General features: G+C 37.5%; 3 protein-coding genes across 5 annotated transcripts; 2 read left to right on the plus strand and 1 right to left on the minus strand.

Moving 5' to 3' along the window:
• Positions 1-669: 669 nt before the first annotated feature.
• Positions 670-6,183, plus strand: LOC132598418 (uncharacterized). Of its 2 annotated transcripts, XM_060311270.1 has the most exons (9): positions 670-913; positions 1,915-2,550; positions 2,675-2,772; positions 3,286-3,639; positions 3,792-4,085; positions 4,174-4,419; positions 4,510-4,731; positions 4,947-5,517; positions 5,790-6,183. In XM_060311270.1, the coding sequence occupies exons 1-9, from the start codon at positions 790-792 to the stop codon at positions 6,005-6,007; spliced, it is 2,763 nt and encodes a 920-aa protein (XP_060167253.1). In that variant the 5' UTR covers positions 670-789; the 3' UTR covers positions 6,008-6,183. The 2 variants fall into 2 exon arrangements, with proteins under 2 accessions (XP_060167253.1, XP_060167262.1); XM_060311279.1 differs by lacking the exon at positions 670-913 and having other exon boundaries at positions 2,412-2,550; positions 3,291-3,639.
• Positions 6,184-7,019: 836 nt separating this feature from the next.
• LOC132598449 (uncharacterized) lies at positions 7,020-7,925 on the plus strand. Its single transcript, XM_060311318.1, has one exon. The coding sequence runs from the start codon at positions 7,098-7,100 to the stop codon at positions 7,704-7,706; it is 609 nt and encodes a 202-aa protein (XP_060167301.1). The 5' UTR covers positions 7,020-7,097; the 3' UTR covers positions 7,707-7,925.
• Positions 7,286-19,938, minus strand: LOC132598426 (mitochondrial arginine transporter BAC2-like). 2 transcript variants are annotated; one of them, XM_060311297.1, is made up of 3 exons: positions 19,244-19,938; positions 8,505-9,220; positions 7,286-7,426 (listed from the first exon to the last, which is right to left on the minus strand). In XM_060311297.1, the coding sequence occupies exons 1-2, from the start codon at positions 19,475-19,477 to the stop codon at positions 8,516-8,518; spliced, it is 939 nt and encodes a 312-aa protein (XP_060167280.1). In that variant the 5' UTR covers positions 19,478-19,938; the 3' UTR covers positions 7,286-7,426; positions 8,505-8,515. The 2 variants fall into 2 exon arrangements, with proteins under 2 accessions (XP_060167280.1, XP_060167274.1); XM_060311291.1 differs by lacking the exon at positions 7,286-7,426 and having other exon boundaries at positions 8,147-9,220; positions 19,244-19,934.
• Between the last annotated feature and the right edge of the window lie 1,477 nt (positions 19,939-21,415).

The raw sequence follows: 21,415 nt of genomic DNA on the forward strand, positions 1-21,415 counted from the left end.
CAGGCAAACTCTGCCCCATTAGGCATAATTGGTCTGCAAACTCTGCCTAAGGCATAGTTCCCATTAGAAAGGTTACTGAAATAATTGGTGACATCTCTGAGTTATCTGCATTTGCCAGTACCGTGTTCCACCGTAGGATGTTATGATTGGAATTATGACTTTTCTGTATCTAAATTTGGACTTCGGTGAAAATCTGCGTTATGTAGTGAATCAAATCACAGTCTTTTTACATGTAAAGTTCACTAATTTTCTCTAGTATGGCACGGAAAGAATGATAAAAGTAGAAAAGCTACAACTAGACGAGGCACAAGAAATGATGGAAATGGTTACGGGTGGGGAACGTTTGGGTATTGTTTGGTGGAATAGGGGTTAATATTTTATTGTTTGGTGGATTAGGGGTTAATATTTTATTGGGTCGAGTCAAAAAATGGTTATTTGGGGGGATTAGATTTTTCTATTAAAAGAGGGATATGTTTGAAAAGTTTAATAGTGGGAGGGATATTTTTGACCCAAAATAAATTTAAACAATATTTTTAACTCTTTTTTTAAAGTAGAGAGATATTTTTGACCTTTTTCTCAATTTTATAGGCCGCCTATGAGTTTAGACAAAAAAAATAAAAAAATAGAGAGATTACGCTCTTTAAGAAAAAAGAAAAAGGGAAAAACGGAAAACACAGAGAGCACAGCTAAGCGCGGGAAAGCAACTGATACAAATGCCCGCACACTTTATAAAATTTCTGAAGGAAGAAAGAAAACCCTAGTCCCTTGAACTTCAATTTTGTATGAGAGATGGAAGACAGAAGAGAATTTCCAGGATTTCCATATGAAGCCTACTCTATTCAGCTTGATTTCATGAAAGCCCTTTACCAATCCCTCAATAAAGGCGGTGTTGCCATGCTCGAAAGCCCCACTGGTACAATATCTTCACCACTTCCTTCACAAATGTAAAAATTAATATAGTAATACTTTTCTTACTCATATCCATGCTAATTTAGAATCCTATTCAGTCTAGTATAACTGTCTATTCTATATAGGCATAGGCGAATCTAGGCTTTCTAGATGATGGGTGCATTACTAAAGAACAGAAAAAAATGCATCAAACGGAAATTGATTCTTGAACCTCTAGGTAAATAACTTAGCTTTCAACCAACTGCACCACTAAGCCTTTTGTAGCATGGGTGCCAGAAGGTAATAAATACTACTAGATATATTTTAAGAATTATACACATAATATATCGAATCTAATCGGGTGACCATGGGTTCACGTGAGCCTTTTTTACACCTAAGTCTGCCACTGTTAATATAGGGATTGTTTTAGTTTTTTTTTTTTTTTTTCCATCTACACACACATTCAGTGGTCTATTGCAGCGTGGGTAATCATCCCATAACTCCCTATATACTGGAAGCTATGCTCGTTTAAAAATGACCCTAACACGAACGAATTTACAAACTTTAACTTTCGATGAACTTCTAGTTGATTTCTTGAATTACAACTCAAACCTTAACGTAAAAACTTGAATATAAATCAAATTCTCAGGGGCTATATAGTCGAGCACAAGTAGTTTGAGATTGAAGTTCAGTAGTTGTTTGAGTTGATTTCTCATATGATCACTTAATTAATAGTTATTATCTCATAAATTCATCTTTCTTCTTGATTCCAATTTTCTTCAACAAAGAGAGTGGCTTTATGAGATAATAACTATTAGTTGAGTGACTATTTGAGAAATGAACCCGTAGATGTTGTTATATATGTAATACAAACACACATAAATTCTATATGATTTGAGGCTTTGAGCTAAAATCATTGGATGTGACCCCACTCACTGCCAAAGCTTCCTGTCTACCTCTCTATAAATTTGTTTTATTTATTATCTCTCAAATTCACGCAATTGGGTTTCTTGAATCTTTATTCAGGGACTGGTAAAACGCTCAGTATAATTTGCAGTGCTCTTCAATGGCTTGTTGATAGAAAGGAACATCAGAAAACCCAGATAGATTCTTCTTCAAATTTAAGCGGGAAACAAGAAGATGAGTTGGGGGCTGATGATGAACCAGATTGGATGAGGGACTTTGTCATTAATAAAGATACCAAACCACCCGAGAAGAAGACAAAGGAAAAGAAGCAAATGAGGTTAAATAAAAAATTTGATATGAAAGGAAAAAGGGAAATTGTCAGAGATTTAATTACAAATGGGGGTGGGAAGGAGGAAGATACTGACGTTGAAAAAGTAAATAGTTTACTGATGAAACATGAGGTTGAGGGAATGGATGAAGAGGAGTTTTTGGTTGAAGAGTATGAGAGCGAAGATGAAAGTGGAGGACGACCGAAAAGGAAGGGCGGTGGGGTGTCGGTTAATTCCTCGAGTGAGGAAGAAAAGGACGACGATAGTATGGAAGAGGAAGAGGAAGAGGCTAGACCCAAGATTTACTTTTGCAGCCGGACACATTCACAACTTTCACAATTCATAAAGGAGTTGAGGAAGACTAAATTTGCTGATGAAGTAAATGTTGTATGCTTAGGGTCTAGGAAGAATTTCTGCATTAATCAAGGTACCCCAAGATAGTCTACCTTTCGACCTTGTTGTTCTTTTGTAAGTAAAATTGCAATCTTGGTGAACTTTCTTGGAGAACTTTCCTAATGTGTGTTTCTTCAATCTATTGGTTTTCATTTCAGAGGTTTTGAAGCTAGGCAGCTCCACTCAGATAAATGAGAGATGTTTGGAGCTTCAAAAAAGTAAGAAGAAAGAAATTTCTAAAATATCTAAAACAAAGGTATGCTTAGCTAGCTTGTTTCTATTGACCCATGTCAGTGTTCTAGTTAACTGTAGATGGTACATGAAAAATCATTTACATGACGATATAAATGTGTTGATCGGTAGCTGTTGTATATTAAGCGAGACGTCTTACATGTCATCTCTGGCATAAGCTGATTTAAAGCTCCGTTCTAGTAGTATTAAATGTAATTCTTCTATGTAATTCTTCTCAGCATACTTTTCCCTGTTTAATAGGTTACAACATGAAGTTAGAAACCTTTTTAAAAAAATTGACATAATTTACGCTACAATTGGACGTTCACCGGGGCTTAGGATGCCAATGCTGCTCAGAAACTCGTTCTAACAGAATCAGCATTACAATAACTTTGAGATATTTATTATAAGAATACTTGACTTATTACTTTAAGGAGGTCATGGACTACGTATTTGCTTAGATTCAGCTTATGATAAATAAGTACTTATTATGCTCCAAATTAGAACTCCTTAACTTCATTTGCAAACTTTTTTGCAGAACAGGGGAGCCTGTGGCAGAGCGAGGATGTCCAAGACTTCCTCAGGATGCCCAATGCTTAGAAATCACAAAAGAGGACAAGAATTCCGAAGTGAGGTTTCTCAACAAGGGCCTCTGGATATTGAGGATCTTGTTCAGATTGGAAATGACTTGAAAACCTGCCCCTACTATGGTTCAAGAAGCATGGTCCACACAGCAGATCTTGTGGTTCTCCCTTATCAATCTCTTCTTTCAAAATCATCACGTGAATCACTTGGTTTAAGTTTAAAAGATAGCGTTATTGTCATAGATGAAGCTCATAACTTAGCTGATTCTCTTGTCAGCATGTACAACTCAAAAATTACACTCTCACAGGTAAGAATTTGTTTTTAATCACTGCCATCAGACACTCAGAACTATCCCATCTGGCACTACCCAGCACTTCAATATTCTTTTTCTTTGTGTTTTACTTCCTAGTATTTCACATTGAAGAAACATCCAATCAATGGATCTGCTTGGTTTTGCAGTTGGAACTTGTGCATTCTCACTTGGAGAGTTACTTCATACGCTTCCGCAATCTGTTAGGGCCAGGCAACCGAAGATATATTCAAATAATTATGGTCCTTACTCGAGCTTTTCTACAAGTTTTACGTAATGAGAATTGTCATAGCAACTTTGACCCCGTTTTTAATGCTGAGGGAAGTAAAAGTGGCATCGATTCATCCATGGCCATAAACGAGTTCCTATTTGCCCACAATATTGACAACATAAACCTGTTTAAGCTCTTGAGATATATAGAAGAGAGCGATATAATTCACAAGGTAGATCTTTTATGACTCTTTACTAGTTATTCATCAGTCTCTATCCCTCTTTAATATCATTTAGTTTTGAAGATCTTTGGGCTCTCAGGTATGTGGATATGGACATAAATTAGCTCTCTCAGAAGAAGATTCAGCATTGAAAAATGATGATCAAAGCAGTCATGATGAAAGTGCATTATCTGGTTTTCAAGCATTAGTTAACATGTTACTGTCACTGACAAATAAAGACGGTGATGGAAGAATAATAGTATCAAGGGCAAGGCCAAAATTCTCCACACAACAAGGAGGGTATTTGAAATATGTCATGCTCACAGGAGAAAAGATATTTTCTGAGGTTTGCTAGAAACTTCATATTTTTACATCCCAAAATTCCCTCGCAAAGGCGTTTATGGAAAATCATCTGGTTCTGCTCTACTACTTGCAGATCTTGAACCAAGCTCATGCTGTCATATTGGCTGGTGGGACTTTGCAACCTATAGAAGAAACAAATGAACGTCTGTTTCCTTGGTTACCGCCGGATCAGTTGCATTTCTTTTCATGTGGTCATATCATCCCATCCGAAAATATTCTACCAATTGTTGTTCCTCAGGGGCCTTCTGGCCTCTCTTTTGATTTTAGTTACAGCACCAGAAGCTCATCAGTCATGGTATGCATAATCTTCCATCACATATGCTTGTTTGAGGTCAAGATTCCTGTAACTGAATTCTCCTATTACATATCCCATAACTTATCCCAGCAAAGTCCAGATTCCCAGTTTCACTTAATTAGCTGTTGAGACAGCAATTTGCTTTGACATTCAGTTAGAATATTACCCTGAAATAATTTCCTGAATCTGACATACTCATGAACCTATATTGGCAGATACAAGAATTAGGGCTTTTGGTCTCCAATTTGGTAAATGTAGTTCCTGAAGGCATGGTTCTTTTCTTCTCATCATTTGACTATGAAGGCCAGGTCTATGATGCATGGAAGGAGTCGGGCATCATTGAAAGAATAATGAAAAAGAAGCGCATATTTAGAGAGCCTAGAAGAAGTACAGATGTGGAAACTGTTTTGCAGGAATACAAGGAAACAATTGATGCAGTATCCGGTAGCAGTTCTCAGAAGGATCCTGGATCTAGAAATGGTGCAATTCTCCATGCTATTGTGGGTGGGAAAGTATCAGAAGGTATCAACTTCAGCAATGGGATGGGTCGATGCATAGTCATGGTTGGATTGCCCTATCCTAGTCCTGCTGACATTGAGTTGATGGAGAGGATTAAACATATTGAAGGATTTGATACTTCTAGTGGTAAGAACACCAAATTTCAGGCTGAAAGGAGCTGGTATAGTGGAGATGCTCAAGGTGGGCTTCACATCCTAAAAAGCTGCAAGCATAGAGGGAAGCAGTATTATGAGAATCTTTGCATGAAAGCTGTGAATCAATCAATTGGTGAGTGCTATTTGCCAACAACTTGTCTTTGGATACACATTAAAAAGGGTCTCCCTTACAAATATTTCCCCCCTAGTTAACTATGATCTCACAGATTTTCCTTTGCTCCTAGAAACCCCCAAAGTAGCTGCAATATGGATATCTTGATCCTTAAATAAAATTTTATATCTGATATAATGTACTGAATAGCCACTTTCAATGGTCCTTTAGCATTATTCATATGCTTTATGTGGATTATCATATTCCAGTGCTTTTTTAATCATCTGCTGTAGGTAGAGCAATTCGGCATATTAATGACTATGCTGCCATCCTATTAGTTGATACACGCTATTCATTTGATCCTTCTGAAAGAAGCTCCTCCCATTCAACCAACAAGCTCCCACAGTGGATTAAAAGCCGTCTTGTTTCTTCAACAAAGAACTATGGTGAACTCCACAGACTGCTACATCAATTCTTCAAGTTCCACAAAGGGAAAGAGGACAACCAGTAAGAGGCAGTGGCCATATTTGCGGATGTATTTAGGCACAAGTTGCTTTTGTTAATATATTAGCATTGGTTTATACTGGGATGGACCTTTTGCATCAACTGAATTGATGCACTAATTTTGGGATGTAAAGCAATGATAAATTAAATATATCGAATTAATCTACAAAATCATTTTCATTATGATTGTTGTATAAGTATTACTGTATTCCCGTGTGCATTTATAAAAATTGGTCTGCATTCTTTGTTTTTGGTTGTATGATATGCGCCAAACTCATGAATCATGTAAAATAGTTGGGCAGCTTTGTTGCATTTTTGCTCCTGTCATATACTGTTATAATTGTTTCCATTCTAATTAACGGTGTGGCAAAAGATGCACAAAGTAAAACTATCATGATTTTGTGATTATCCTTTTCAACCAGCATTATACCAATCTTTTAATAGATTGGGGTCCCAAAGCCAGCTCTTTCACTTAAAAGCACTTCGACACAATTGATACAAACAGTACTTCTTACTTGATTATAGGGAAATTCTGTCCTTCCTTCATTTATTACTTGGGACCCAGTGGTCTAAAACTGCATAAGTGTAATTTAGGTAATGCTTAATTATATGTAATAATCACTTTTAACTTTTAAGCATCCTCCAACTCACTGCTCAACTTTACCTTTTCTTTATAATGGATGCTGAACACTTTCAACAGCATGACAGTCAAAAGAATATCACGGAAATAGAAAAGACATTAGGAAGAGGCCCCACGAGACAAGGGTTCAAATTCCAATAACAATTAAAAAAGTGATTTCTTCTTATCGGCCTAAATCATGGCAAACAAAGTTACTTGATATCTTGTTGGTGAGAGGTAGCATGTGTCCGAATAGATAAGTAGAAGTGAAGGCAAACTAGCCCGGACGCCATTGTTATAAAATAAAGATATATTGGGAAGCACAATTAAAGCAAAGAAGTCAAAGAGAAAAAAAGAGAGCAGAGTGTCCTTGTCCCCATCACTTTCATCAGTACATGTTGAAAACCATTTAGACATCTAAAATTTTAGGAGGGAAACAAGTTGCATTATCTCTTACTAAGAAGATAGTGAAAGCCACATGGGGGAGTTGTACAGAAAGCCACAAATGCTGTTTAAGAAAACCTTCAAGAAGACCAAGAACCTTTTCCTCAAAACTCTACATAACCTCAATTCATTTGTCTTTAGAGGTCACCACAAGTTACCTAAAGTTTGTCATCACTTCAATCCCTTCTTCTCTCGCAGCAACCGAATTCCAAGCAGCATTATTCAGGAGTTGGATGATTACTACAGAGACTTCCCTCAACAATGGGAATGTTGTGACCACCAAAATGAGGTTCCAGAGAGAAAGAGCATTCGCGAAGAATCAGTAGAGGACACTATCAAAGACCAGAAAAAAAGAGCAACATCCTGTGAAGAAAAAATGGGAGATGCATTCCTTCAAAAATCAAGTAAAGGTGAGATTTTAGCTCAGAAGATGAAGGAATTAGAGATGATGGATGAGGAAGATTTGGACCAAATGCTGGACATAAAAGAAGTGTTGTACTACTATTCTCACCTAACATGTCCGGTTTACCTTGATATTGTTGACAGGTATTTCATGGACATGTATGATGAGTTCTCACTTCCACAGGCATTCATCAATGTCAATAGTTCAATGCGAAGTCTCGGTCCTATTAAGCTCTGTTAATTGCCATGGGCTTCTACTTGAAAATTTTCGGTAGACCTTATTAGATTTATATTTCTTGAGCAGGTTTGTTTACAATGTCATGTGCGTTATATCTGACACCTAGGAGTATGATTCATCATTAGTATTTTGGCTGGAATTTGCTTCATGAGTGTCAATGTAGCAGAGTGATTAATGATCTTTACCATATGCCCTGAAGAGAAATTACAACACATTTCTGTCCTTTACGCTGCTAAATAGATGTCTAACAACAGTTAAATTATTAAAGCACTTTGAAATTCATAACAAGAGAATCTGGTCCATTGCACGATTTTAGCCTTTATTTCATCAGCGATTACAATTTCACAGAAAGCGACACAAAACATTTCAGCTTGAGGCATATTCATTAATGAACTCTATGTTATCAATTAAGTGAGGCTTTGTCATGATCTAGAAACCATAAATAACCCAATCCAGTTTCAATTCTCATTTAGATATAAACCATACAATTGCTACAATGAATAGAATGGCACAAGTATCACTGTATGACACTGTCAAAGGTGCCGAGAATCCTTTTTTTTTTCTTCCTGTAACATACAGTTAAACTGAAGAATTGCTTCTGCTTTAAATGGATTAGATCCGCTGTCCCTGTAATAGAAACTGAAGCATGCTTAAAATCTTCATCCCACTATCATCGCACATCAAATAGCTCTTTCTTTAACAGTATCTTTTCAAGCAAGATGCACTTTTTACCGTATTCATCTTAACTAAGTACCACATGGAATAAAATCAATGGGGTGATACACTTTAATGACTACTTACTTAATCCTGTATTAGAATGCATTGTCAGTTTTAATGGTCGCATGATTGTTGTTGATGAAAAGGCACCTCAAGGCAGTTTCATAGGCGGTGAATATAGCCCCATTCACTACAAATGCTCTGGCAACTGCAGTTCCCAAACCTCGCCACAGCACATTGTATCCCTCTTGTTTCACACTTCGCCTGAAGCAATCAACTATGCCAGTATATCTCGAGGGTGTAGATTGTGACTGAGCTTGAAATCTGGTTTTAATAACGTCTAGCGGATAACAGCATATCCAGCTAGCAACTCCTGCAAGACCACCTGCTATGAGCATTGTTCTAAAACTCTCTTGGCCATTCTTTCGACATCCTGGATGAAGTTGCTCTCTCACATACTCGTATGTCCAGAAATATAGGCCATGAGCTGGCGCATCTCTAAGGACTGTAATTGTCAATCCGCGATAAATTCCTCTCCAACCTTCTTGTCTGAATATGCTTTTTGCGACATCAGTTGGACCCCTACAACTAGTAATTTGATTTTTGTAATCCGGGATATTTCTCCTTTGTAACTGGAGTCGAATTTTCACTAGTTCGACTGGGGTGAGCATTAGGCTTTGTAATGCTCCTGTTCCAAATCCACCTAAGGCTACTCCTTTGTAGGAGGGTGGATCACTGGCAGGAACACTCCTGTCAAATGCCCGTGATAGCACTGCATAAATCTGAAATACCATGGCATTCTGCAATAGCAAAGAAACTTATTTACACACTGTAGAAATTAATTAAGAATTAAGTCCATGCATTTTAAACGTGATATCTATTACTCTTACAAACTGGAACAACAACAGAGAAAAAGGACAGAAGAAAAAAAAGAGACAAAGGATGGCTGTATTGGGAGGTGTAAAGACTAGTGGAAGACGAGGGACATGCCTCAAGCTGAAGATTTGCTCGGGTCCATTATGGAGCAAACTTAGTACCAATCTGTAAACCATGGTAGCTAAAGTTGCCAAAAAAGTTTCAAATTAGGCATGAAGAGCAATTTTTGTTGGAATGTTAGGTGTATTGGAGCACATGCTACCTGCTGATCAGAACTGAGTTGACCACTTCTTTAGCTAGTCATTAGGAGTTTGTTGTCTTTTATCTTCTCAATAAAATCTCCCTTTCTAGGAGTTAGCTTAGCAAGTAGTTTAGTCCTCCTCTTTCAAAGGAGTTAGTTTAGGAAGTGGTTATTCCTTCTTGTATATAAAGGCTACATTGATTCAATAAATGAACACAAATCTGTTGTGCTCGATTCTTGTTCTTATATGGTATCAAGAGCCTCAACACACTCTAACGAGTAAGATCCTAACCTTTTTTTTCCCACCCACCCTCCACAAATGGCCAATACACCCAGAGTCGTTAACGCTGATACCAATGTCACTGCGACAGTCGTCCAATTCAACCCGGCGTCACAGTTGCCAATCAAACTAAATGGCAGTCAAAACTTTACAACATGGAAAGCGCAATTTTCCATGCTTATGCATGGTCATGATCTGTACGGTCATCTAGATGGGTCTACTCCTGCCCCATCTCACACTATCACCACCGGCACAGTCACTAATGCCAATCCAGCATTTCCTCTTTGGTTTCGTCAAGACCAACTCATTCAGAATGCACTCATGGCATTTGTTGATCCAACAATTGCTTCAACTGTTGCTGCTGCTGATTCAGCACAGAAAGCTTGGGATGCATTGCACATCGCATATGCGAACAAGTCCCAAACCAGAATTTTCAGTCTTCGCGATCGGCTTGCGAGACTCACAAAAGACTCCCAACCAGTCACTGATTATTTGCAGCAGATTCGATCTATTTCCGATGAACTCTCTACTGCTGGTGCCCCGGTCACAAACTCTGAACTTATTGTTAAAGTCCTGAGTGGTTTAGGTCCAGAATTCCGTGAGATCTCAGCTGCAATCCGTGCTCGTGACTCCACTATCACGTATGAAGAACTCTATGAAAAGCTTCTTGATCATGAGCTTTTCCTTAAACATGAAGAGTCTAAGAAAGCTCCTAGCCCGATTACTGCTGCTGCTGCTACATTCAACAGGACTGGTACCTCGCACAATCGCAACAATCGCCGCCCCAACAATAACACGGGCAACAACCAACAATGGCGATCCAACAATCGCTTTAATTCACCCAACCAGTGGCGATCCCCAAACAGCAACAACTCTTATGATGGTGTTCGCTGCCAATTGTGCAACAAGAACGGTCATGTTGCAAGTGTTTGTAGATCCAAATCTCACGATCATTTGGAGGCCAAGGCTCACTATGTTTCAGGAACCCCTACAACAGCCAATCCTTGGATTCTCGACTCTAGAGCAACTCATCACATAACTATTGAACCTCACAACTTGAAGGAATACAATGGCATGGAGGGGGTCTCTATGGGTGATGGTAACAAAATACCAATTACTCACATTGGTTTAACTCAATTACATGCAGTTTATCTTATCAATCGCCTACCAACCTCACTTTTACAGAATAAATCACCTTTTCAAATATTGTTTGGTCAAAATCCGGATTACAGTTCTTTAAAAATTTTTGGGTCTCTGTTATCCCTGGCTCAAACCATATTCAACGAATAAATTAGAGCCACGGTCCACACCCTGTGTTTATTTAGGTTTTTCTTTAAAATATTATTGTCATCAATGTTTTGATCCGAAGTCCTCAAAAATATATTTATCTAGAGATGTAAATTTTTTTGAAAATAATTTTCCTTTTCAACATATATTTTCCAATATTTCTTCAACTTTTAAAAGTCTCACGTGGGAAAACCCCACTGAAACTAACCCTACACAATCTCCTATTTTTTCTCCTCCTATAATAAGTGAACTATCCAACCCTATACTTCTCCCAACTGCAGCTAACAACAACGCTCACAAAGATACCGTCTCCTCTGCCTGCGCTCCAACAGAATCTGCTCCAGGTACCTCTCCCTCTTCTTCCCCAACAAATTCTGTTGCTCCTCCTTCTCTCAATGATCCCCAATCTTATCCCCCGTTGCCAGATCGAACAGTTATCCAAAGAAATTCAAACATCTCCTCTCCAGCACAATTACTACCTGCATTATCACCAATCCCTGCCTCACCTATACCTGCATTACTACCTGCATTATCACCAATCCCTCACCAACTATATATTCTCGCCAACAATCTTGTTTAGTCCCACAGCCTCAATCACCATCTTTTCCAATTGTGTACAGTAGGAGAAACACAAAAATGGCATCTGCAAGCCACAACCCTGCTCCCCTAACCTCTGCCTCAGTAACACCACCCCCACAACCTCCCCCGCACCTGTTCCAGTAACCGAACCTCAGCAACCTTCCCTTCCTCCAGCAAATCGGGTTGTCACTCGTTCCCAACATAACATTCACAAACCAAAAACCATTCTTGACTTCATGGCTCACCTATACCCCACTATTACCCCTACCAATTTTAAACAAGCTAACAAACACCCAGAGTGGCAACGAGCAATGAAAACTGAATTTGATGCATTGTTAAATAACTAGACGTGGGAATTGGTACCGCATGACCCCACGAAAAATATTGTCTCTTGCAAGTGGTTATACAGGTTAAAAAGGAAGGCTGATGGAACAGTTGATCGCTACAAGGCTCGACTTGTTGCAAAAGGGTTCACGTAGCGACCTGGAGTTGACTATCACGCGACATTTAGTCCGGTTGTCAAACCGACTACTGTGCGTATGGGGCTTTCAATTGCTGTCCAGCAAAATTGGCCTCTGCGACAACTTGATGTCAACAACGCTTTTTTGCAAGGACATCTGGAAGAAGAAGTGTACATGGTTCAGCCACCGGGTTTTGAGGACGAGCAGTTCCCCTCTCATATTTGTCGTCTGAAGAAGGCAATATATGGACTGAAACAAGCTCCTCGGGCTTGGTATAATGAACTGCAGGAGTTTCTTTTTTATGTGGGATTTGTCAAGTCGGAATCTGATGCCTCACTTTTCATTCGCACAGTGTCGAATAGTGTTTTGTATGTCCTGGTTTACGTCGATGATATCATCATCACCGGGAACACTACATCAGATGTAGATGGGGGCTATAATGTGTCTCGCTGGACGATTCTCCATCAAGGATCTCAGGAACCTTAATTTTTTTCTAGGAGTTGAGGTGCTCCGTGTTGCAGATGGGATTACATTATCACAGTCCAATTACATGAATGAAATCCTCTCCGAAGAAAACATGAAGGACTGCAAGCCGGCTAAAACTCCGATGAGTGCCACTGAATTGCTCCAACTAAATGATGGAGCAGAACTGACTGATGCCACTCGCTACAGGAAAGTTCTTGGAAAACTCCAGTACTTATCGTTCACTCGTCCAGATATCAGCTTCTCAGTAAATAAATTGTCACAATTTATGCACTCCCCGTCTGAAGTACACTGGAAAGCACTCAAACGAGTGCTTAGGTATCTGCAAGGAACAATTCATCTTGGTCTTCGCATTCAGAAAGCCAATGATTTTAAACTCCACATGTACTCTGACGCAGATTGGGCTGGCGATGTCAGTGATCGCGCCTCCACTACTGGATACATTTTGTTTTTCGGACAAAATCCTGTAAGCTGGTCATCTAGGAAACAACGGACAGTTGCTCGCTCATCAACTGAAGCTGAGTATCGTGCAGTTGCAAGTGCAGTGGCTGAAACTGTTATATCCTGTATTTTCGTACGTCGGAAAGCGTGCGAGTTAAATGATATTAGTAACGGACATGAGGTTATCCCCCAAGTTTATAGGTGGTTAAAGTGATGGTACACATGTACCGTAAGGATTTGAGGTTGAACAAATTGAAGAAAATTAAATTTCGTCGAGGTTCAAAATTTATTTGAATAAAATACGGTCCAAGCTATAATATTCTGTATTTTTGGACCAGGAAATTAAACCGTCCAATATGAGAGTATTCAAGAATGAAAAATCAAGAATTCAGGGTATACAAGGAATGAAGTCCCGAAATAATTTTGGATTTAACAAGGGTGACGACGATGATTGAAAATAATATTTTATGTGTGGCAAATGAGGCTATGGACTACGTTATACTACATGATTATGATAACGAGTATATGAAGTGTGCTTAAGAAATTAATTATGAGTAAATGGTTATTTGATGAACTTAGTGAGAAGTTAATTATTTGATTATGGATTAAGTGGATGAATTATTTTGGATGTCACCCCCCTAACGTGGCAGCAACTAGCATGACAAATTTATATATATTGTTATGTGGCATTCTTTAATTAAAGGGATTAGGAGTAGACATCATGATTCCATGCGTACACAAGAGGATAAAATATTTGTGCTTTGTAAAAGAGTTGGATTACAGCACATGGTATGTTTTATCATCACATTAAGCTAGGCATTAAATTAAGGTTTCATTGGTACTATAGTGGAGGACAAAGTGGATGTATGCAGCAACATATGACTATTGCTATGTACTAGTGGACACGTTTTGGAAATGAATGGTAAGCATGGAGTTATTAATTTTGTGGACCCATTTAAATCCCTTTACAGATTTAATATTATCACTTGTTATTGAGGTGGAGCCAATACGGGCAGATTTTTCAATAATGACCCAACCAATTCCCCAAAGTAAAGGAAATTAGTAGAATAAAATCAATTGACTAAATACAACTATAGATTCATATTTCTTTTTCTTTTGTTGGGCTGGTCACGTGTAGGGCCTAGGGGCTCATAGATGTATATCACCAAATGAGTCATCTTCCACCTTGTAGTTGAACACATAAACATTTTCTTGAAGTGAAAGCACAAAAAAGCCTCTCGGCCAAAGTTGCTTTTAGCCGAGAAGCTTGATGGAGGGAAATTAATGCCTCAGAGTGTTGAAATTATTTAAGAAATTAGCAAGGTTAAGGAGTCAAGTTGATTAAGGTAAGATTTGATCTCTTTTATACACATTTTGGAGACAATTTAAGCTTGTATAAATTTGTAGATATGTGATGAATATAAGAAGTTGTAGATGTTGGTGTTGAAATGTAAATTGAGCCGTGTAGGAGGCTGTTCTAATTAGGCATGGAAAAATTAATTTTAAGTAGTATTTTGGTTGTTGTTATCATGAATTATGTAATGAGAGTGGAGGAACTAAATGGTTAAAGTTGAGGTTGAATTTGTTTTAAGGGCTGTTGTAGAATTTATGGTGATATTAGCACAGTTTTCTTGCTTATTAATGAATGGCGTTGTTGTCGTGTGTGGGCTGGCATAAATGACGAATTTGGATGAAAAGATTGTATGAAATAACGTATAAGAATCGTATGTGGTTTGCTTGGTGTGTTCGTAGGTGTTCGCAAGATTTTCGAGCATCTTTTTATGTTGTTAGTTAGGGGCTGTTTTGATATGTTGTTGTTCTTGTGGAAATAAAAGAATTGAAGATATGGTGGTGTCCATATGTTATTGTTGGTATTTCTGTGTCAACAGGAGAGCAATTGGGAATTCGGATAGACGAATATATAGGGGAAATACTGCCGAAATTTCTGTAGACAAGTGCTAGCTTAGGATTGAATTCCTAAGTACTTGTAGCTAACGTTTGGTATTCGTTGGCGTATTTGTAGACCTTGGGGAGCCCGAGGTGTAGATTTGGATTTACTTTAGATTGACTATCTTGGAGTGCGTACGAGGTATGTAAAGCGCAACCTTTCTTTCTTTTGGCATGCCTTAGTTTTCAATAGGCTAGATTATAAGCTTTGAAGAAAATTCTAAGATTCGAAATCCGAGCATGTTATGACCCTTATGTATTCCTTGGCACTCTTATGTATGATTTGATGAAATATGAACCATTATGTCTTTGAAATAATCACTTTCCGAACTTTGCATAAAAAGATTTCACTTTAAGGAATTTCGAAATTTTTGAACGCCATATCTTTCACAGAAAGGCTCGGATTGCTGTGATATGTTCGTAGAAGTTTGTATGGTGTATGATAAGTATGTTTTCCATAGGCGGGCCCGTCTCGGATCAATACTCGTCCGTGGGTCCCGCGACTTTCCTTTATGTAATTCGGATGACTTTTGAAAGAATTTGGTATGATTATCATTTCGAATTTCAAGTATGGTCATTTACTTATATTTGAGTCTATGATAATGATTTTATGCATATGGTTACTCATGACTCTGCTCGTGCGTTTTGTTATATCTTTCGCCGGTTCCCGGGCCGGTTCTGTTATCGTGCGCATTTTGATATACTCCGGAGTTATGCTGTGTTTATGGTTCACCGAGCTACTCGCAAAAGAGGGTCGGGTTCCACCTATATTGTGGTGTTATGCTGTGTATGGCGTTATGTTGTGATGTGATGTGTGACGGGGATACGGAGATTTGAAACCTTCTGGTGTTATGCTGTGTTAATACGCCATCGACGGGCGGGCGACCATATTCTCTGTGCCCTATGCATGACTTATATTTTGAGAGTAAACATTTTGATATGTTGGATTTGCACTTATGTTTGATACTTCCATTTTGTTTATGTCTCAGATTTACTTTCTGTACATTCTGCTTTGCATACTCAGTACATATTTCGTACTGACCCCCTTTCTTCGGGGGGCTGCGTTTCATGCCCGCAGGTACAGACGCACAGTTTGGTGATCCACCGGTTTAGGACATCCCCTTCTGCCGTTGGAGTGCTCTTCTCATTTCAGAGCACATATTTTGGTATACATTTTGTTCGTTGTGTATGTACATATTTGTTCAGGGGTACGACGGGGGCCCTGTCCCGCCATATGTTCTGTTGGTCTGTTTAGAGGTCTGTAGACATATTTGTGGGTGTGTGCGCCTACTTCTGTTCAGATGCGATTGTATGATCCTATATGGTTATGGCAGCCTTGTCGGCGTGCATTCTGTATATGTTTTGGGCCGTTGTGCCATTTGATAGCCTAGTCGGCTTCTGATATATATATGTACATATATGGTTGCGTTTGAAATGTGTCTGAGACAGATCTGGCGATGTACATTCCGCCAATCTATCAGATTTTGATGCGGCCTAAATGGCCTGTATGTTCGTATATGTGTGTATATATTCGGCGATGTGTATTCCGCCGTCCCTTCTGAGTTTGATATGATTTGTGGCAGCGTGTGATATTTGTGCCCGTATACGCTATTTGTATGTGATTCGAATTGGATAAGTTCGTTAGGGTGCCCAACTCGAGCACTAGTCACGGCCTACGGGGTTGGGTCGTGACAGAAACAAATTGGGTGACAAATCTGCTGCACGAACTAAATGTTTCAATTCCACAAGCACCAATCATCTACTGTGACAATATTGGTGCAACGTATCTGTGCGAAAATCCGGTTTTCCATAGCCGTATGAAGCATATTGCTGTGGATTTTCACTTTGTTCGAAAGCAGGTTCAGCAGAAACAAGTGCGCATTGTTCATATACATGTTGCGGATCAGCTCGCGGACACACTTACCAAAGCTCTACCAAAGCCAGCATTTGACAGACACTTATTCAAACTAGGTGTTGTTACACACTGCCTAGCTTGAGGGGGGCGTATTGGAGCACATGTTACCTGCTGATCAGAATTGAGTTGACCACTTCTTTAGCTAGTCATTAGGAGTTTGTTGTCTTTTATCTTCTCAATAAAATCTCCCTTTTCTAGGAGTTAGCTTAGCAAGTAGTTTAGTCCTCCTCTTTCAAAGGAGTTAGTTTAGGAAGTGGTTATTCCTGCTTCTACATAAAGGTTGCATTGATTCAATAAATGAACACAAGTCTTTTGTGCTCTATTCTTGTTCCTATAAAGTGGACACTTGATCTTATCATAGGGCACAAAAAAGATTGAAGAGGGAGATAGACATTAAGCTTATTTCATATCGTTAGAAAAAATTCATTCTTACATTACATGATCACAAAATTCCCATTTATGGGTCAAAATTACATTTTCATAGCCCATATTTTAAATTACAAACCTACAGCCCAACATTTCATGGCCAACTTGAATATTCACCTTTATACAACAATATACAACTTTATACACCTACTGTAGATAATATATACACCTTGTATAAAAGTGTATAATAATAAATAAGACTAGTATACAATATTATACAACAATATATAACTTTATACATCTATTGTAGACAATGTATAGGACTAGTAAGAAGCTGAAGAGGAAAAAATGGCTATGGCGGGTAATTAAAAAAAAGGGGCTAAAACGGGTAAATATTTTATCATAATTGGCATACAGCGTAAAATTCCCATTTATATATGCTAAATGACCGTCCGAGACTCAATGTTAGTAAATAGTGTCACAGACATTATGAACTTGTCCAAATCGAAAACCTCAAATCCATGCACCTAAATATCTATGGATAAAACCAAACAAATAAACCTAGACATTTAAACATTTAAGTTTATTATTTTTAACAATTTTAAGCCTAATCACTGTATGTTCTTTATGATAATGGACTCTGAGAAGTGAAGAATACTCGAGTTGACAGGGTAGGGAACAGCGATTTATAATAAAATAAAATAAAAATTAAGGATGTTTCAACGGCCATATCATCTGAGAAGTCTTATCTCATGAAAGTTTAATACTTATCCCTTTGTTTGTATTCTATCTTTTCCCTTCTAGAACTATTATAACAAATTACTAGTTCCCTTTTTTTCTTCCACAAACGGATATGGAACACCAATGGATGAAGATTTGATGACTAAGACTCCACCACATGTGAAAGTCAACAAACAACGTACTATGAAACATTAACAAATTGTATATTAGGAACGAGTGATTTTATTTGTTTATTTATTTCTCACGTAACAGGGGAACTAAATTCTGATATTTGATTGCGACCATTATTTGTCCCCAAATTTGACATGTGAATAATAGGAAAGGCATATGCAATTCCCTAATTAACGTGCCAATAATGTCGGTATTACTCCTAGTATTACTTTTATTATTAAGCAAGTTTAATTAGGTATTAGTTCCGTGAACGCAAAAAATCCATTGGAAGGCAAGTCTCAATCTATCTGTTTGGCAGATACAAAATACAACTATGACGTGTTATTGGACCTCTTCACATATCTCCACGTAATACCCGTCTCAATCCTTTACGACATATTGATTTTTGTGACAGCGACATAATTTTTCCTAGGAAAAAAGAAAAGAAAAGTTGGACTCCTTATCTTCGACGAGAAACAGGGCAGGTGACAGGACTAATTAGTAGAAACTCCGAGGAAAACTCCGATTAACATATCTATCAATCAACACAGCCTCTAATTCCAAATTAACTTGGATAACCCATGTGAATAAACAGTACTCATTTCACATGATACATGGGTATTCAATAATGACCAAACTTGGATAAACTATATGAATAAACAATATTCATCTCACATACTATATGTGTATTCAATTATGACCGGAGGAAAGCTAGAAGGTTAGGACCGTTATTTCCGACAGAACTCAGTAGCTTTAGCCTAAACTTTCTAATTATTTGTATAAGAAATTCAGTAAATATGTATAAACAATAAATTCTGAACTCAATGACTAACACCTGATATGGCTATCTTAGGATTTAGAACTCATAAATTTAAAACCTAACTCCGTTGCTAATTATGATTATTCTGCTTTCAAAGCGTATTCATGTCCCTCTATTCTACTTTGAGTAAAATGGGGTTAATATAACAATCCTAAAATAATACGGCCTAATCTTACTGAAGTTATGGAGAAGAAAAAAAGTTGGTAATTGGAGTTAAAAAGAAATAAAAGGATGACCTGAAATGTAACAGAAGCAAGAGGTGCAGCCATGCCCCTGTAGAGAGCCAAAGGACCTTCAGTTGAAGCAACATGACGAAGGATAGTGAAAGCAGAACCAGGTGTACAACTCTGTTGACGAACTCTAATGGTATCAAGTGGATAACCCGATACAATACCAGCTATTCCTCCAAATCCACCACCCACAAATTCTTTTCCCCAACTGCTTGCTAGAAATTCTGGCCAGAAATCCATGTCTTCATTAATTAAATTCCCCAATCAAAAATCTTGATTTAATAACCTTATCTTCTCTCTGAACCTGGTTAGGTATGCAATATGATAAGTTTTTCTCCTTTGGTCTTTCTTTGTACAGCAATGGACTAATAATTTCACCAACTTTGTCTTTGCTACTGCTTAAATATCTATCCTTTTTTGGATGGTCTTTTGTTTTGGTGATAAGCAGAAGGTGATGTAAAATTTTGATAGTGGATGTGGCTGTCAATACTCTCAACTTTTAAAATCTCCTCTGCACCTCTTTGTTTGGTTCTTATAGAGGAGGAAGTGTGCACTGCAGGGCCTTTGTACAATGAAAAGAAAAAAATGACGTTAACGTGATAAATTTTGAAAGGGATAGTTACACATATGTACGTTCCAAAAAGAGAGTTTGCAGTGCCCATAGTCCAATAAAATTTTACATCTAAAATAGCCAATATATATTTATATTGAGTTTAATGGAGCCAAATATATTTTAATGTTATCTTTTTTAACTTCTTCCCCTAGCTACCATGGAACCCTCTTCTTTTTTATATTTTTCATTTTCAGAATATGTATAATATGATATATATATATATATAATAGTGTATATACACTTTAATACATTATTATACATTTCATATACACCCATTTATATTATATACGCATTATATATGCAGTTTATGAATTATCTACGTATTTTGTATAATCATGAATAAAAATTTATAACTTCGTATAATATGATGTAAATGGTGTATATACACCTATATACATTTCATATACACCTTTATGTAATTGTTTCGTATAATTATATAAATAACAGTGTATAACTATGTATATATAATGTATCACGATGGTATACATAAAATTAAAGGTGAACCAAGTGATCTTCATCAATTTCTCAGTTGTTTGAATTAGTTCGAACCATTTTCAGTCGTCACCAATCTATTTTCTAAGATAGATTTCCAGATCTAGAATACTTGGTAAATGATTACGTGAAATTGAAAAGGTTTTCCCGTTCTACAGAAAAATATTCAATTAATTGATGTTCTTTTATCGTCATTAGCTAAAATTTAAAAGATAAAGAAAGAAGAAGAAGAAGAAGAAGTTAATAACTAAAAATATGAATTAACAATCATCTGTCGAAAGGCAACAAAGATGAAGGCCCCATCTAAGATGTCTTCCAATATTAAAGAAAAAAACCCAAGTAGGTATAAGATTTAAACATCAAAAACTAATTTCGATCAATAGTAAAAAAAGGTAAAGATACTTCGTTTTGTGGTGAGAGAGAAGAAGGAGAGAAAGAAAGAGACGAAGGAGAGAAGAGAAAGAGAGAGACGAAGGAAAGAATGTGGTTGATGTTATGTACAAAGTGGGCTAAACCAGGCATTGAAACAACTATTGGGCCAAATATGGTTAACTAGATGCCCGAACAGCATTGGGCTGTAATTTTCTCATATTTAAATTGTATTTATAAAATGCAGTTATAGTTTTAAAAATCACGAAATATAGCTATTGTATTTAGGAAATGTAGCTATCAACACTGATACAATTCTTTTCGCACGATTTCAGCTGATACCAGCCTGATATTGTTGATACCACGCTTGATACCCCTGATATAGCTGAGCTGAGCTGATATCGCCTGATGCAACTCTTTCACTGACAGCTGATACCTGCTGATACAGTTGAGCTGATACCCCATCTCTTTCGCTGATACAGTTGATACCTGCCGGATAATACATGATGTAAATATGCAAACTACAATTATATTTCGTAATTACGCTCTAAACTATATTTTCTCTGTTTCAAAATAAATGGTGTTTTTAGTTTGGACACACCCCTTAAGAAAACGACTCATTCCTAGAAAATAAGATGTAGTCTACTAACTTTGCCCTTAATAATATCTTGAAAAAAATGTAGCTCTATAATAGTTTCTTAATT

This window comes from Lycium barbarum, chromosome 1 (assembly GCF_019175385.1).
Source record: "Lycium barbarum isolate Lr01 chromosome 1, ASM1917538v2, whole genome shotgun sequence".
NCBI lineage: Eukaryota > Viridiplantae > Streptophyta > Magnoliopsida > Solanales > Solanaceae > Lycium > Lycium barbarum.

Coding starts and splice junctions, on each gene's coding strand:
- LOC132598418 (XM_060311270.1), top strand. CDS start 790: ATGGAAGACAGAAGAGAATTTCCAGGATTTCCATATGAAGCCTACTCT. Junction 2,773..3,285: donor CTAAAATATCTAAAACAAAG/GTATGCTTAGCT, acceptor ACTTTTTTGCAG/AACAGGGGAGCCTGTGGCAG. Junction 3,640..3,791: donor CAAAAATTACACTCTCACAG/GTAAGAATTTGT, acceptor TTGGTTTTGCAG/TTGGAACTTGTGCATTCTCA.
- LOC132598449 (XM_060311318.1), top strand. CDS start 7,098: ATGGGGGAGTTGTACAGAAAGCCACAAATGCTGTTTAAGAAAACCTTC.
- LOC132598426 (XM_060311297.1), bottom strand. CDS start 19,477: ATGGATTTCTGGCCAGAATTTCTAGCAAGCAGTTGGGGAAAAGAATTT. Junction 9,221..19,243: donor TTGCTTCTGTTACATTTCAG/GTCATCCTTTTA, acceptor TTGCTATTGCAG/AATGCCATGGTATTTCAGAT.